We start from the raw sequence: 17,474 nt of genomic DNA on the forward strand, positions 1-17,474 counted from the left end.
TGGGATTAATGGTTTTCATTAAGATATAAATATATTATGTACAGTGGAAAACCTATTGATTTTCTTTAGACCATTAATACCCAAGCACTTTAAGACAGTAATCAAAAACCTCTGTAAACTGTAATTAATTTACCCTTAGCTTTAATACTGCTATTTGACTGCTAATATGTATAAGACCCCTTAAAAGGACCAGAATTACATAGCTGAATACAGCTTTGGCCCTGCCTTTGAAGGCACTTAAAATCCACTGGGAGATGGGAAGGGCCACTGTATATCTGGCACCCCACAGTTGCCAGAGCACAGTGCAGACTCACACATAGATGGGGACAGGCACTGTCACCACCCTCTGCAGTTTGTAAGTGCTGAAAGTGAGGAGTAGCAGGAGTTGTGAATTGCTGAGATTAGCTCTAGAAGGAAGAAGAGACTGGGGAGATGGACCCAGCAGAGTAGCGTGAGGGACTGGGGATTGAAGAGGAAAGAAATGGTCTTCCTGGGACTCCTCCAGTAGGTCTAGGAAGCATGGGGGCTGGAGTCCCCAGGAGTCAAAGGTATCAAAGGAGCAGGGAGCTGGGAAAGAGCAAGAACTGAGAGAATCAGCTGGAGCAGAGCCGGTAGCAAGGCAGCTCCGAAGGCCCTGTGGGGCATGTGGGGTGGCTGAGAAGATAGCCGGTGAGCACTCAGGCTGGCTGCCCGAAGCCTGGACTGGGAAGGCTTCCCATGGGGTCTTACTAGGTGGGTGGAAGCCAGTGTCCCAGCGACACTGCAGATGGGATGCCTGCAGATGGCTCCATGATGCCTGCAGATGGTCTCATGAGAACCTTCCTTGGGTGCAATTCCCAGGCCCTGTCCTAAACCCAGTGGTCTCATTCATTCCCTGGCACCTGCTGCAGTGAGTTATCTCACAATCCTCTCTCAGACTTAAGTCATAATTTTAATAACTGCAGGATTTTATGTTGGTAATTCGCCCCTGATAAGAAAACCGCTAATTGAAGCTCTTATCAATAGCTGTGAGCACAAGCTGGTTTGAAGTGAAAACAATGCCCCAGGTGTAGGTTGGACTTTCCCAACCTCACTGTGTTCAAGGTCAGAACATACTGATAGACCTTGGCTCATATTGTTGGGCAGCACTGGTGGTCTTTCCTGGTCCCCACAATCTCACCTACAGCATTTCAGCCTCATTTCCTACCCTGCCAACAGGCAACAGGCTCAGTGCACTGCACATGCCTGATGTCTTCACACCTGCAAGTCTCTGAAAGTCTCTGGAAGTCTCTGAGAGTCTCTGAAAGTCTCTGAAAGCCTTGATTTGCTCATCTTAAAAATGGGGATGATCCTATATGACTCAGAAGATTGCTGTGAAGAAGTACTGTGTGGTTGAAAGAACGCGGATTTTGGGGTCAGATAACAATGGTTTGAATTTCTTCTTTCCCATCTACCACATTACTGTGTGGTCTTGAGTTATTAATGACTTTATAATAGTCTAAGTTTCCTTGATTGTTAAATGCGTACAATCACACTGACTTTCATTTGGCATGGAGAAGGCAGTCTTAGATGACAGTCCCCTCCCTTTCCTCATATGGCTCATCCTTAAAGACTTAGCTTGCTTATGGATATGTAATGGGGGCCTATTATGGAGTCTCTTTTTTTGTTTCTTCCTTTTTTAAGAATCATTTTTAACAGAGATATGTGGAAACATAAAAATTGAATATACTTTGGGGTATCATGTGATGTTTTGATACATGTATATTTTGTATAATTTAAAAATCACATTGACCATCTTCATCTCCTCAAACTTTTATCATTTCTTTATGGTGAAAACATTTAAAATCTGTTCTTCTAGGTTTTTGAGATACACAGTACATAATTGTTATATACTGTTACCCTACTGTGCAAATAGTGCAACAGCACAGGGGAACTTCTTATTTGTTGGGACAACACTTGCTCCTAACTGTAACTTAGTTCCTATTGACCAATGTTTCCCCATTCATTTCCCCCAGACTCGGGTAACCACTATTCTATTTCCATATATGAGTGAGATAATGTGGAAACAGGGTACTTGTTTCCCTTAACATAATAATCCCCCAGTTCCATTCATTTTGTGAATGACAGGATTTCATCCTTTTTATGACCAAGTAATATTTCATTATATATAGACACTATGTTTTCTTTATCCATTCATCAGTCAATTGGCATCTTACAGAGAGAGTCTAATGCTGTCAAATTTCCTGGGCTCTTCAAATAGTCCTTTACTGGACCATACTCAGGCATGTCTACCTTTCTCTGCCTGCTGTTACCCTTTGCTGTAAAAGGACCACCCCTCTCCCTCATTCCACTCCCCTAAAGATGCTGGCCTCAATGAGGTTTAGGGAGGGAGGAAAGCAATTGGACTAAAGAGATTCATATAAATGTGCCAATGAATGATCAACCTTTACCCTTAGCAGGAATATTTCTCTTCCAGGAACATTTGCATTTTCTAATTGAATTCTTAATCAATGATAGAGTCACCCTGATAGAATTTCTGACTGGAGGACAAAGGGAAGTGTAGAATTTCAGGTGTTATGGGGGAGGCAATGATGTTAAGGTTGGAGAAGCAGAATGATATTCCCTTGGTCAGTTACGCTTGGCCCTGTCATAGCTCTGTTGCTTGGAGTGCTAGTACCTGACGCTACCCCTGAGCAGTGTGTGAACAAAGAACACAGTCCTTACTGGTCTAAATCCAGAGCGAGATGCTATCTATCTGCACAAATGCGATTCCTTCAGAGATCTGAAGGATTAAGAGCTGGCCTGTTGCTAAAATTATTGTTTAGAATTTGCCAGGCCCATTGTATTTTCAGAATTCTTTTTATTCATTAATTAGTTATTCATTTACTTAATGCAGTTTTTAATTGTGTGCTTATTCCATCTTGCAAAGGTGGAATTATTCAGAAGAACATTTAAAAGAAATTAACAGTATGACAGAGCTTATAATTGTGCTTTAATCTTAAATTAATATCCCTCCTGTTTTCACGTTACCAGGACAATTATCCTGAATGGTACCAGAAGCAGGAAATTATGTATTGCCCTATATATGGCATTCCCTCCCGGAGAGCACACCATTTATCACGGCTTTTTAATCTCCTTCATGTGCAAAGGAAGATAAAACATCTCAACAATATTTTAGTGTTTGGAGAAGATTAAAGCAACCGCAAACATTCGTGTTTGTTTTGTCCACTCCCTGTGCTGCATCTAACTGGTTCAGAGTTGGGTGGGTTTGGATACACCTTCAAGAATATAGGCATTGATTCAGAATTTCTGGGGATTCTCTGAAAAGTCATGCAGTACCCCTAGCAGGAAATACTGGGAATGTACAGGTTTCTCTCAATATCTCCTTCTCCCACTATTTCCCCTTTTTCATACTGGTGTTAGCTAGCACATGCCTGTTGACATTAGCTGAGTTGCGAGTAAAGAGGCCAAAGCCAGCATTTACCTCCCTGGACTGGCCGTGAATTTCTTTTCCCTCAGAGAAGAGCCCCTGACTTTAGGTTTCAGCCCCCAAACTGAAGTGCTGCCTGCTACTTGCCTGCTCTCAGGGGAGGCCCGAGAAAGATGCTTTGGCTTCTGGAGGAAGAGCCTATTGGAAATTACTCAGGGTTTTCAAGTGAAAGAGAATCAATAGGATATATATGCAACCACTTTTTGAAGGAATTAGCTCACAGGATTGTGGGGACTGCCACATTCAATATCTGTAGGGCTAGCTGGAAATTCTGGTAAAAGTGGTCTTGAGTCTGAAGCTTAGAAATCCAGGCAAAACTTCTATGTTGCTATCTGGAGGAAGAATTCTTTCCTTTTTGGGAAATCCCAGTCTTTTTCTCTTAAAGAATTCAATGGATTGAATAGGTCCTATTCACATAAGATGATTGCTTTACTTTAAGACAACTGATTTTAAAACAGAATCACATGTAAAAAATAACCTGCACAGGAACATCTAGGTTCATATATGACCAAACAAATGGGTACCATATCTAGCCAAGTAGACACTTGAAATTAGCCTTTACAAAGATCAAGCATCCTGCTAATTGTGGGAGCCACTGGACTTTCTTCCCAGGGCAGCCATGGGGTCCAACGTGCACCTTGTACCTCACCCCTTTGGAGAGAAGCTCACTGTAATCTTTGAAGGATGGTCAAGGTTATTCTCTCTTTTTATATCTATTTCTATCTTCCTATGCCCGCTCTTCCGACCTCCCATTCAGGCACAAAGGACCCTCTCCTATACTAGTATTTTTAAAGTTTTTTTTTTTTTCTTTTAAATGCAGTCCTGGGGACGGAACCCAGGCCTCATACATGCTAGGCAATCACCCTACCACTGGGCTATATTCCCAGCCCCCAAAAGCAAATATATTAATAGAAGTATAAGATACAGAAAGATTCACAGACATGTGTACAGCTTTATGAATTTTCACCAAATTAATTACAAGCTTCCTCATGTAACCAACCCTAGATCAAGAAATGATATTATCCCTCCCCAGCCCCAAGGGTCACCTCTACCCTAGACTCCTAGAACTGGACATTAATTCAACCTTTCTTTAAAAAAAAATTATATGAGACAACACAATATGTTTTCTTTACCATAGTGTAGTTTCGTGAAGAGGAAGCTCATGCTGGAGAATAGTCTGAGTGACCCTGTCCCTTCCTTCTGTCTATCCTTGTCAACAACAGGTGTGGCTTGTCTGTTACACATGGAACATTGTGCCAGAGAGTGTGGACATGCCAGTTGCTCAAGAGGTGTTGCAGAACCTCAACTGGTGGCTCTTTGGGGAAGACAGGGAGGCACCCTACCCTGAACCTGCTGGGACTGTGGCAGTTCTCGGCCAGCTGGCTCAGTCGCCTTGGCTTCCCTCTCAGGGAGCCCCTCCAAGGGAGAGCAACACTCCTGATTGGCCCTGTGGAGAAACGGTGCCAGTGGCTTCGGCTTTGCTTGAACTCTCCCTCCTTGGCAGAGCTGATCTGCCATCAATTCACCAGTTATAGCCTCTGGGTACCTTCCCTGTGCTCAGTGAGGGATTGGCTTGATAGTCTAGTGACTGATAAGCATTGTGGTCGATAACGATTCACTGCCTTACATCCTCCTGATAAGCAGCTTTACCTTAGTGATGCCATAAGCCACCATCAGCTGCCCATGGGCTGACTTGCCCCCATTTCCTCCATGTCTTCTTTCTGCCCCAGACCCTAAGTGGGATGTACCCAGAGGTGGTATCCTCAACACTCCTGTCCTTTGTTACATTATTCTTGATCACAGCTATTAGTTAGTTCCTCACAGACCTCCTGATATCATCTGAGGTCAGCCCACATGGTTCTGGTGGACCATTCCTCACTGGAATCCTGCTGAGACTTCAGACTCTTGGTCCTGTTTCCCTCCTGCCATCAAATGTCCCTCTGCCATCAAATGTCCAGTTTCCCACCACCCACCTGTCACCAGTCTTCTTTGTTCTGCCTGCAAGATGCCTGTGCCCTGCCACCATCCTTGCCCCTCCATTTACCTGTCTCCTCATTACTCTCTGCCCACCTCATCCATGCATCAGCACCCTTTGCAGGTTTGGGTTCATCCTTGTCACTGCCTGAGGCTCAGGAGATAAAGCCATGTGTGTCCCAAAAGCCCCCTGTGACCTGTCCCCAGCAGCTCATCTCAGTGGAGAGTCCATGATTTCCCCAGGCACCCTCCATCCCAGCTCAGCCTGCTCCACTCCTGCTGCAATGGCTGCTACCGCCTGTGTGGGATGTAACGTGTTAGAAGTGGACAGATGAGAGGCATTACAAAGGACAGTCCCTCCTTCATGAGTTACCCTGGTGTCTGCTGTGTGCTGCACAGCCTGTCATCCTGCCAAGTCTTTCCCATGGCCCTGGCAGGAGGTGATCTTTTCTTTCTGAACTTGACTGCACTTATGCTCCACATAATTCTTTCCTTATGTTAGAATTAATTTTGTATCTAACTCTTTAACCTTCCTATGGTAAGCCGAATAATGACTACCTCCTCCCCTCAAAAAAAGAAAAAAAAGGATGTTTATTACCAATGCCTGGAACCTGGGAACGTGCCCCGATATGTGCAAAGGAAAACAGGCGTTACAGATGGAATTGAGGTTACTAATCAATGAGGAGCTGAGGAGAGGATCCTGGTTATCTTCATGGACCCAGAAAAATCACATTTTCCTTAAAAATGATAGGCAGAGCAGAAAAATCAGTGTCAGAGTGAGGTGATGTGAAATCTCTATTGGCCAGACTGGCATTGAAGATGCAGGAAGGGTCACAAGCCAAGAAATGCAGGTGGCTTCTAGAAGATAGAAAAGGCAAGAAATGGATATTCTTTTAGGGACTCCAGAAGGGAATGCAGCTCTGACAAATATTCATTTTAGCCCAGTGAGAACTGTGTCAGACATCTGGCTTCTAGGACAGTAAGATAATATATTTGTTGTTTTAAACTACTAATTTTGTGGTAATTTGTTATAGCAGCAATGGAAAACTAATACACTCTCCAACTAGACTTTAAGTATTTAGAAGACAGAGACATTTCTCCTACTTCTTCATGTATCCCTCAGGTTGAGGCATTGTGCTTGGTATACGTTAGGAGCTCAGTAAGTACTTGCTTTATGGACTCAAACCTGGTTCCAGGAAACTCCATGAAGAGGACAAAACTGGCCTTCTTGCCCCTTTCTGCCCTCTCAGAGCCCTTAATGGCCTCCTGGGCTTCATTCTTGGCCTCTGGTCCTCAACCTTTTCTGTGTTCTATTCCTGATCTGATTTGATCTCTGTCGATGGATAGTATTTTAAGGTGGGACTTTCTTGGACATATTTCTCTTAAAAGGACATTCCTGGAGTTATAAAATCATCTGCAAGTTATACTGGTTGAACAACTGGGTGATGATGGTAGATTTTAACAGGGATTCCAACTGGTTCCCTATCTGGTCAGTTAGCTCTTGTTACCCACTTGCACTTTGGTTTAAGGTGCCTGAAGTCATGGGTCCTAAACTTAACTTCTCTACCAATGTTCTGGATTTTGTTAGAGAAATCATGTGACCTACCTGAACCTGTGAAATAGGTCAATCAGCTCTCCCACCTCACAGGGTGGCTAAACTGAGTACCCCAGGTTGGGTTACTCTTGCCTCCAATGTGCCAGGGTGTGTGGAAAGCCATAGGATAACAGGGGTACCTCCTGGTCCTGTCCATTTAAAACGTTATTTTCATATCAAACAAATGTGGGTATGACTCATCGTCTCACTTGTTGAATTTCTGGGGAAGGAGACTGCCATCCCCATTTTCTGAGGTGGCCTGCAGTGACAGTCTGCAGGTCCCGAGGCTGCGGATCCTGCTGGCGTTTGTGTCTTCCTCCTCACCTGAGATAGGACTTCTCCCTTTACCCCCACCTGGGCTCAGGCAGGTGGTCAGAACAGGTGCAGGCCATCCATTCCCCTCTGGACAATCACACCTCTTCCTTTCTCCCACAGAGGGCGAGGCCCTGATTGTCTTGATTCACCTCCTGGTGTGATCAGCTGTCAGATGTGTGGGAAGCAATGGCATTGCCCTTTCTCCTCAGACACACTGTGTTCTGCCAGGCGGACAAAGGGTTCTTAGCTCTGCTACCAGTCCCTTGGGAACACTAAGAGGCCCAGCCTCCTGGAAACGTTCTTCATTCCTCATCTGAACAAAAAGGGCTTGGAAAAGACTGGTTGAGAAAATGGGGCTACCAAAAACTCCCACTCTATTTCCTATGAACTCCCCTCACCTTCAGGAGGAATCCCAACCTCCTTGGTATGGCTCACGAAGCCCTCCATGGTCTGGTCCCTCTTTACCTTGAGGACTTAGTTTTTCACTCCTCTCAGAACATATGGTCTGATGATAATGAACAACGTGAAGCTCCCAGATCATACAGCATTCTCTCTTATCCCCAGGACTTTGCAGACACTGGTGGTCTCTCTTCATCCCTTTTTCTGCCTCTCAATCCCTTGGATTCTTACTTTAAGGGCCTCAGCTAAGACTCCTCTTCTTGAAGTAGCTTCTTGAAGTAGATGCTATCCAGTCTTCAGTATGTCACTAGCATGCTCCCTTTAACTATGTTTTGGTTTGATTCTAACAGCTTGTTTCCTGAGTCCTCATTACCCTTAACAATTTAGGACTTCTTGAAGGCAAGACATGTGGTTTGTTCCTGTAAGATTCCTGTACCTAGAGCTGCAGTGTCCAGGACAGTCACTACTAGCCACAGGTGGCTACGGAGAGCATCTAAAATGTGGCTCCTCCGAATTGAGATGCGCTATAAGTGTAAAATACATACTGGATTTCAAAGACAATGCAAAAAAAAGTTAAAATAATTTTACTTTCACATTCATAACTTTTAATATTGACTACTTGTTGGAATGACAAGTCTTAGGATATAGTATATTAAATAAAATATTACTATTAATTCCACCTATTTCTTAGACTTTTTAATTTTTATTTGTTTTTTGTTTTTTTGGTATCAGGAATTGAATCCAAGGATGTTTAACCAATAAGCCATCTCCCCAGTCCTTTTTTATTTTTTATTTTGAGACACAGTCTCACTAAGTTGCTTAGGGCCTCTCTAAGTTGCTGAGGCTGGTTTTGAACTTGTGAGCCTCTTCCCTCGGCCTCCTGAGTCACTGGGATTACAGCTGTGCACCACCACTCCTGGCTCTACTTTTTTTTTTTTTGACGGTTTTTATGGTTTTATTTAAGCACACAAAAAATGTGCCCATGAACTGTCTATTCATTTTCTTCACTGCGCAGCCTGGCGTTGGGATTGGTGACTCTGATGGCCAGTTGGGCGGCTCTTTCCACGATGGCTTTGCGATTCTTGGAGGAAACGTTGTGAGCAATCTCAGCACAGTAAGATTTGTTGCACATGAGCAGCACTTCCAGCTCCTTGACGTTGTGGACCAGGAACTTCCGGAAGCCACTGGGCAGCATGTGCTTTGTCTTCTTGTTGCTCCCATAACCAATGTTGGGCATCAAGATCTGGCCCTTGAATCTTCTCCGCACCCTGTTGTCAATACCTCTGGGTTTCTGCCAGTTGCGCTTAATTTTGACATATCGGTCTGACTGGTGCAGGATGAACTTCTTGGTCCTCTTCTTGACGATTTTGGGTTTCACGAGAGGTCTGAGGGCAGCCATGATGCCGAATACAGATGGCAGCCACCTCCGCAGGCAGTGCCGAGGAAGAGAGCCTGGCTCTACTTTTTAAAATATAGCTAACAGAATATTTTAAGTCACATAGAAGGCTTGCATTTGTGGCTCACAGTTTATTTTTATTGGACTGCGCAGTCCTATAGTGTATTGCCTGCCACATCTGTTGCATGAATGAATTGGTGCATGGTTCTCCATGAAAAAGTAGGTCCTTTTCCACCTCAGTTTCAGTTCATGTGCTTTGCTCCAGGTGTGACCCCACAGCCCTCTCATGCTTAGGGCTCTGAGCTGGGCAGCCTGGCTGTCAGCGGTCTCTGGGGCTGAGTCCCAAAGGAATGGACAACCTGGGATGGAACACTTAGCTGTAAGACCCCAAACTCTGCATTGCAGGCACATTGTACACCTGTGTTCATATCCAGGATAAAAGATTAACATGATATCCTGAATTGAGCAGGGCAGATGCGATTACAACATCCCCTGATACCATCAGGGGTGTTCATGCTTACCAGCAGTGGGCGAGGGCACTCTTCTTACTGGAAATTCTTCATTTAGTAATATCTTTATAGTGTACTAAAACCACACTTACTGATTAGCTTGAGAATTTTCCAAAGAAAGCTCTGCAAACTTGAGGAACAAAGAACCCTTTTAAAAAGAGTAACCATAGCTTTCCTTTGTGTGTAGAACTATGGCTTTTTCCTTGTCTTGTACTTCCTGGGCTGATAGTGTGACCAAGTTGGGAGGAGAAGTTTAATAAATGCTGCTTCTTAACCGTCAGGAGTCTTTGAAGTGGGATTGCCTGAGGATTGGTGGTTGCTTAGCTTAACCACGGGTGGAGTAAGGACATAATCTTTGGGGTGCTAAAGCTCTGATAGGGCACAACAATTCTTTCTTTCTTTTCTTCTTCTTCTTCTTTTTTTTTTTTTGGTACCAGGGATTGAATGCAGGGATGCTTAACCACTGAGCCACATCTCCAGCCCTTTTATTTTTTTATTTTGACACAGTGTCTCACTAAGTTGCTTCGGGCCTCACTAAATTGCTGAAGCTGACTTTGAACTTGTGATCCTCCTGCCTCAGTCTCCTAAGCTGCTGGTATTACAGGTGTGTGCCGCTGAATCTGCTGGGAACACACATTTCTTGAGTCTAGCTGACAAGGTCAAAGCCATATTCCTTAGTACACAACGGATCTTAGTCTCTTAAAATCATACCCAGGATTTACATCATGCTTTTATACTTTTCAAAGTACTTTCAGATACTCATTTATCTTCTGCTTTTTAAAAACAAAAGTCTTCTTAGAGTTGCCTATAGTTGAGGTCTATAGTTTTCTTCTCTTCACTCTATTAAACCCCTTATCTCATAAGGGCCACTGTGACTGACATGTAACTTTGTCCAGGTGTCATTTCTCAGTCTGCCCCATCTCACGTGACCCATTTCAGCCATTTGCCACAGTTGACTGCCCTCTCCTTCTTGAAATCCCTTCTTCAACTGGCTTCAAGGATGTCTTATTTGCCTGGCTTTCTCTGACCTTATAGGCAGCTCCTCTTCATCTCCTTTGCTATTATCGCCGCAACCCCCTGATTTTAATCTTAGAACATCCCAGACCCCAGATGTCTTTTCCATCTATGCTTACTTCATTACTGACTTCACCGTCTCATGATTTTATATCTCATTGATACGCTAACAATTTTTAAATATTTATCACCAACCTAGATCTTTCCTTAATTCCAGATTCATATATCCGACTACCTAAGCATCAGCTCTACTTGGAGGTCTAGAAACCATCACCAATTTTAAATTCTCAAACCGACACTCTGGATCTGCCCTCTGAATGTGTTCCCTCCATGGTCTTCTCCAATTCAGTTAATGACAGCTTCATCCTTCCACTTGCTAAGAACAAACACCTCAGAGCTGCCCTCAAGTCCTCTCTTTCATAGCCCACAGCCCATATTTTCATCTCCAGCATCAAGTGTCACCCAGAATGTGGTCATGTCTCACCATCTCCACTGCTGTCATCCTGGTTGGAACCCCCTTCATTTTCTGCTTGAATTGGTTCAGATATCTTAACTCCAGAAATAGGTTCCCATTTTTGCTTTTGCTCAGCACAATCTTATCTTACCAGTGTGGACAGAGTGAATCAGGCCATGTTGCTTCTTCTCTACTCAAATGACTCTCACTTACCCAGAGTAAAATCCAAAAATTTTCTAATAAGGCCCTATGCAATGTGACATTCACTGACAGCATTCCTCCATCTCATTTTGTGACCACCATTCTAGCCTCTTGCTGTGTCATCGAATTTCAGGTGACATGCCTGCCCCAGGGCTTTCCTTCAGAGAGCCCCATGTCTTTCTCCCTTACCTCTGCTCTATTGTCACTCAAGGATCTCCTTCCCACCGAGGCCTTCTCTAACCACCCTGCTTCAACATGCAGCCCCTGCCCCTTGCATTTCCTTACTTCCTTTTCTACTTTATTTCCTATGGTGCTTAACACCACCTAGAATTCTGTGCTTTTTACTCAGTCACTTTGTCTATTATCTGTCTCGATGAAACTTTCAGATCCATGGGGGTAGAGAGTCTTAGCTCCATTGCTATATCCCCAAGCACCTAGAACAGTGCCTGACATATAGGACACACTTATTAAATATTTGTAAATAAATGAAGGAACAGTTCTATCAAATGAGCCTATTATCCTTTTCTCTATTCTATAAATGAGGGTATTGGAAACTCAATAAGACCAAAACCAAACTCAAACCTTTACACATACTCACATACACATACACATACAATACAAAGCATAGCCAAACACAGACATAGCAAAAGTAAGATGTTTGTCCCAGGGAGGGAGGGCTACTGGGTCAAGATGGGGTTTAGACTATTTGTATTTGGTAATGGTTGGTCTGATCACCAGAGGGTTGTAACTAAGCAATAAACTTTAAAAATTCAGGTTAATGTTTTACAAATGTACTTATTTTAAAATAATCTTGTAAACTTTTCATTAAATATTAATTTTCATGATGACATCAAAGCAATAGTCATTCTAACTCTAAGTGCAGTAGCAGGATTTGCATACACTAAGGAAATCTGAAACTGTATAATATCATTACATAGCAACTGAAGTGCAAAATTCTTAAAAGTGCAATTAAATTAGAGAAGCCTCAGGTCCTCTCATTGCAATATTTCTGAGTCCTTGGGGTTCTAGCAGTTGGTTGCCAATTGTTGCTTGATGGGCCCAGGTGACAGCTCCAAGAATACCTCTTCCACCCTGATGCTGCCAGATCCAGTTTTAAAAAAGATGATTTAGATCAGGAAATAATGTATCAGATCTTATTTTTGGATTTTTCCTCTTGCAGGAAGACTTTCTTAACCAACCCTCACCCTGGAATTGATTAGATGCCCTTAACTGTAGTTAAGGCTGGCTTCATGGGCACGTAACCTCTGAGTTACACAGAGCTCCATATCCAGAAGGATCTCACGCTTGGTTTAATGGTTTGCTATCACTGTCTTAAAATACTTAAATCATTTTTGAACAAGAGCTCCACATTTTCATTTTGCTCTCTGTCCCACAGGGGCCAAGTCATACCAATAAGTCATAGCTCAGCAAGGTGAAGAGCATTAAATGAGGACCTGGAAGGACAAGCCAAGAGCCCACTTCAATTATGTTCCTATGATCGTAGATGAGGTTGAGTTATTTGGTAATTTTGTGAAATTTATTTGCATAAATTTCCTGCACATGTTTGGCCATTGCTTCATTTAATGATTCATTAACTTTTGTTCCATTTAAATAGCAGATTCAAAATTTGTTTCATTGTGTTCCTGATTGTTTTCTAGAAGTCATAAATCTAAGTTTAGTGATATAGGATGTTATCCTTAGTAATACACTTTAACATTATGCTGCTCTCCTGATGAAAGAGGGGGAAATTCAATACCTAAATTGCTATATTATTTTATTTTCCTTAAAGAAAAATTTCTTTGCTTCTGAAAAGCAGGTTCATCAAATTTGAAAATTTAAAATGATAATTGCATATCAAAGGCTTATATAGGCTAGGTAGGCCACTACCTAAAGGAAAGAAACCAGGTGTGGGTGGTGGAGACTGCCAATCTGGGCAGCGTGCTGTCTAGTGGGGCTGATGCTTCTCAGCTCCAGCTGGTGTTGATTTTGGAGAGTGGGGGCTTGGTGTTATGAGATCTTTCTTTCCTCTGCCAAAGGATCCCCAAGTTTGTGAAATCTCTCATTTTTTAAAAAAATGTGGGCTCACATAAATCACCATGTGTCTGCCCTTGGAGAGGTAATTTTGACGTGACTTTCACTCTGTCCCATATAGCATTGGTACACTTTTCATTTCTCATATGATAAACCTTTTAAGATAAAGAAAAATTCTCTAATTTCATCTTGTGGTTCTTTAGAGAGAATTTCTGTAATATTTACCACTCATGAAGTAATGTTAAATTTAAAATCTAGTGACAGTAACACACCTGGTTAGCTAACTTCCAGTGAGTGTAAAGAGACATTTGGTACATTTCCTGTGTTCTGGTAATCTCCAGAAGTTTCTCCATCATAGCTAATTATGCTGCTTGCTCTAGTGTATCACCATGCAATAAAAATACAATGTAAGCCACAAATGTAATAAAAAAGTTTAAGTGACCATGGAAAAAATAAAAATTAAATTTAGTAAAATATTTTATTTAACACAATATAACTAAAATATTATAATTTCAGGCTGGGGATGAAGCTCAGTGGTAGAGTGCTTGCTTGGGTTTGATTCTCAGCATTGCCAAAAAAGAAAAAATAATAATAGCTGATCAATTTAAAAGCCATTAATGAGATATTTAAAATTTTTCTTTTATACTAAATCTTTGAAATCCAATACATATTTTTTACTTAAAACATACCTCAGTTTGGGCTAGTTATATTTCAAGTATTCAATAGCTGTATCTGTCCAGTAGTTGCCACACTGGAAAGCTCAGGTCTGACATGGTATGCTGTATTTTTGTGTTCAAAGTCACTTAGCTTAGAAGTTGGTAGATCCAACAGTTTTGCTCAGTATTTTAGACTTTTTACCCCATTCACTACATTGACCTGCTTCTAAGTATTAAGTATTGCATCTTGATATCATGCCTTGGCTTAGTATTTGTAGACCATCTTAGCTAGAATTGCTATACCCAATACCATAGAGTCAGTGGCTTAATAACAACAGAAATTTACTTTTTGTACTTCTAGATGCTGATAGTTCAAAATCAAGGTGTTAGTCTGGTCATATGTCTGGTAAGGACCTCTTCTGGTTTCTGCCAACTTTGCATTTTGTCTTTACATGGTGAAAAGAGGGCATAAGAGCTCTCTGGGGTCCTTTCTGTAGGGGTACCGATGAAGGCTCTGTCCTTATGACACAATTATCTCCCAAAGACCCCATCCCTTAATGCTATCCTATTGGGGGCATTAGGAGGTGGGGTCTTTGGGTATATGAATTTTGAGGGTACAAATATTCAGTCAATAACATAAGATTTGAGAAGATTTGGATGGGGATGTAGAAAAGTAACAGGCATGTGCTATAATTTGGATCTTGAATGCCTCCCAAGGCCCATGTGCTAAATTCTTGGTCCTTAGCTTGGCACTATTGGAAGATGGCGAAATTTTAAGAGATGGAGCTGAGTGGGAAGTGCTAGGTCACTGAAGGTGTGCTTTCAAAGGGAATAGCAGGATGCTGGTCTTTTCTGCATTATCATGATTCCCAGCTGCCTGGGGTGAGCAGATTGCTTTACCACATGCTCCCTGTCATGAAGTGCTGCCTCATCACAGGCCCTGGAACAATGGGACCAGTCAACCATGAAACAAAACCTCTGAAACAATAGCCAAAAATGAACTTTTCCTCTTTTTAAGTTGATTATTTCAGAGAGTTTGTTATAGTAGTGGAAAACTGATTAACACATCACTAAGGCCAAAAATGCTGCAGGAATTGCAGTGGTTACGTTCAGAAATTTCTAGGTGATAATGTCTCATAGATGCAGCAAGAGGTTTTCCTCTTTCTCATAGTGAGAGGTACATGGGGTTAGACATGTGCACCTAACAATGGAGAAAACACATCTTGCTAGGAACTTGGATATCATAACTAAGGTGTTTTGGATGTGTGGCAAGCAGAGGCTCTGGCAATAGAACAATTAAGCAGTAAGAGAAAACATTTACCTCTGGTTAGAGAAACCAACTCACTAGGCCTTTGAGGGACAACTGGATGATTTACAATATTTAAGATGTATGTAAAAAATATCATAAGTTAAATGGATTTAACAAACATCTGTAGAATATTTTATCCAACAACAGTCAAATTCACTTTGTTCTCAACTTCTCATGAAATCCTCTTCAAAAGAGAACATATTTTAAACCAAAAAAGAGCTCTTAGCAAATACAAAAAGTAAATATAATTTCTTGTATCTTATCTTAATGAAATAAAATTAGAAAACAACACACACACACACACACACACACACACACACACACACCCAAGCATATAGAAACTATACAAACACATGGAGATTGGACAACATGCTTCTGAATGATGAATGACTGATACAAGAAATCAAGGGAGAAATCTGAAAATTCTTAGAATCAAACAAGAATAATGATACAACATACCAGAACCTCTAAAACCCTGGAAAGGTGGTTCTAAGTAAAAAGTTCATAGCTTTGAGTGCCTACGTAAGAAATTCAGAAAGATCTCAAATAAACAACTTAATGATGTATATCAATGTCCTTGAAAAACAAGAAAAAACAATTCCAAAAACAGCAGAAGAGAGGAAATAATGAAGATTGGAGTCAAAATCAATGAGAGAATTAAAGAAAAAAAAAAAACAGTACAAAGGATCGATGAAACAAAGAATTTTTATTTGAAAAGATAAGCAAGATTGATAAACTATTAGCCAAACTAACCAAAAGAAAAAGAGAGAAGACCAAAATTAATAAAATTATAAATAAAAAGGAGAAATCACAATAGACATTACAGAAATCCAGAGGATCATTAGGTACTACTTTGAAAACTTACACTCAAATAAATTGGAAAACCTATAAGAAATGGATACATTTCTAGACACATGACATGCCAAAATTAAGTCAACAGGACAAAGAAAACCTAAACAGACTAATAACTATGACTGATATAAAAACAGTAATAATAATAATAATAATCTTCCAACAAAGAAGAAGACCAGATGGACTCTTAGGTGAATTTCATCAGAACTTTAAAGAAGAAATAATGTCAATAATCCTCAACTTATCCCATTAAATTGAAAGGGATTTAACCCTTTCAAATTCATTCTATGAAGACAGTATCACCCTCATACCAAAACCAGTTAAGGACACATCAAAGAAAGAAAAACTACAGACCAATATCCCTGATGAACTTAGATGGAAAAATAATTAATAAAATATTAGCAAATTGTATTCAGTAACATATTAAGAAGATTGCACATCATGACCAAGTTGGTTTTATTCCAGGGTTGCAAAAATGTTTTAACATATGCAAATCAAGAAATGTAATTCACCGCATAAGTAGAATTAAGAATAAAAATCATATAGTCAACACAATAGATGCAGAGAAAGCCTTTGACAAAATTCAGCACTCATTTATGATAAAAACACTGAAGAAACTCAGAAGGAACTTAACTTCAACATCAAAAAGGTGGTATATAATAAACCTGAAGTCATCATCATAGTGTGTGGTGAAAAATTTAAAGCATTTCCTTACAAAATCTGGAATAAGACAAGGATGTCCATTCTCATCACTCTTATTCAATATAGTACTAGAACTTCTAGCCAGAGCAATTAGGCAAGAGAAGGAAAAAAATGGGATAAAAACAAGAAGGAAGAAGTCAAATTATCACTGTTTGCAGATAATATGATCATGTATTTAGAAGATTCAAAAGCTTCACCAGAAGACTGCTAGAGCTAATAAACAAATTCAGCAAAGTAGTAAGTTACAAAATCGACATACAAAAATCAAGAGCTTTCCAATACACCAAAAATGAATCTGCTGATAAAGAGATTAAGAAAACAATCCCATTTTCCAATAGCCTCAAAAAAAAAAAAAAAAAAAAACCCTAGGAATTAATTTTAAGAAAAGAGGTAAAAGTCCTCTGTAATGAAAACTACCAAAAACCGAAGAAAAAAATTGAAGAAAACACAAGAAGATTGAAAGAAAAGAACTTTCCATGTTCATGGTGTGGCAGAATTAATTTTGTTAAAAGGGTTATATTGATGATCTACAAATTCTGTGTAATCACCATCAAAATAGACAATCTTCATAGAACCAGAAATAAACAGTCCTAAAATTC

At 40.8% G+C, this 17,474-nt stretch overlaps 1 protein-coding gene across 1 annotated transcript; it reads right to left on the reverse strand.

The window, feature by feature from the left end:
- Positions 1 to 8,677: 8,677 nt before the first annotated feature.
- On the reverse strand, positions 8,678 to 9,165 carry LOC124985306 (60S ribosomal protein L32-like). Its single transcript, XM_047553933.1, has one exon. The coding sequence runs from the start codon at positions 9,148 to 9,150 to the stop codon at positions 8,743 to 8,745; it is 408 nt and encodes a 135-aa protein (XP_047409889.1). The 5' UTR covers positions 9,151 to 9,165; the 3' UTR covers positions 8,678 to 8,742.
- Between the last annotated feature and the right edge of the window lie 8,309 nt (positions 9,166 to 17,474).

The sequence above is a fragment of the Sciurus carolinensis genome, chromosome 5 (genome assembly GCF_902686445.1).
Source record: "Sciurus carolinensis chromosome 5, mSciCar1.2, whole genome shotgun sequence".
Classification (NCBI taxonomy): domain Eukaryota; kingdom Metazoa; phylum Chordata; class Mammalia; order Rodentia; family Sciuridae; genus Sciurus; species Sciurus carolinensis.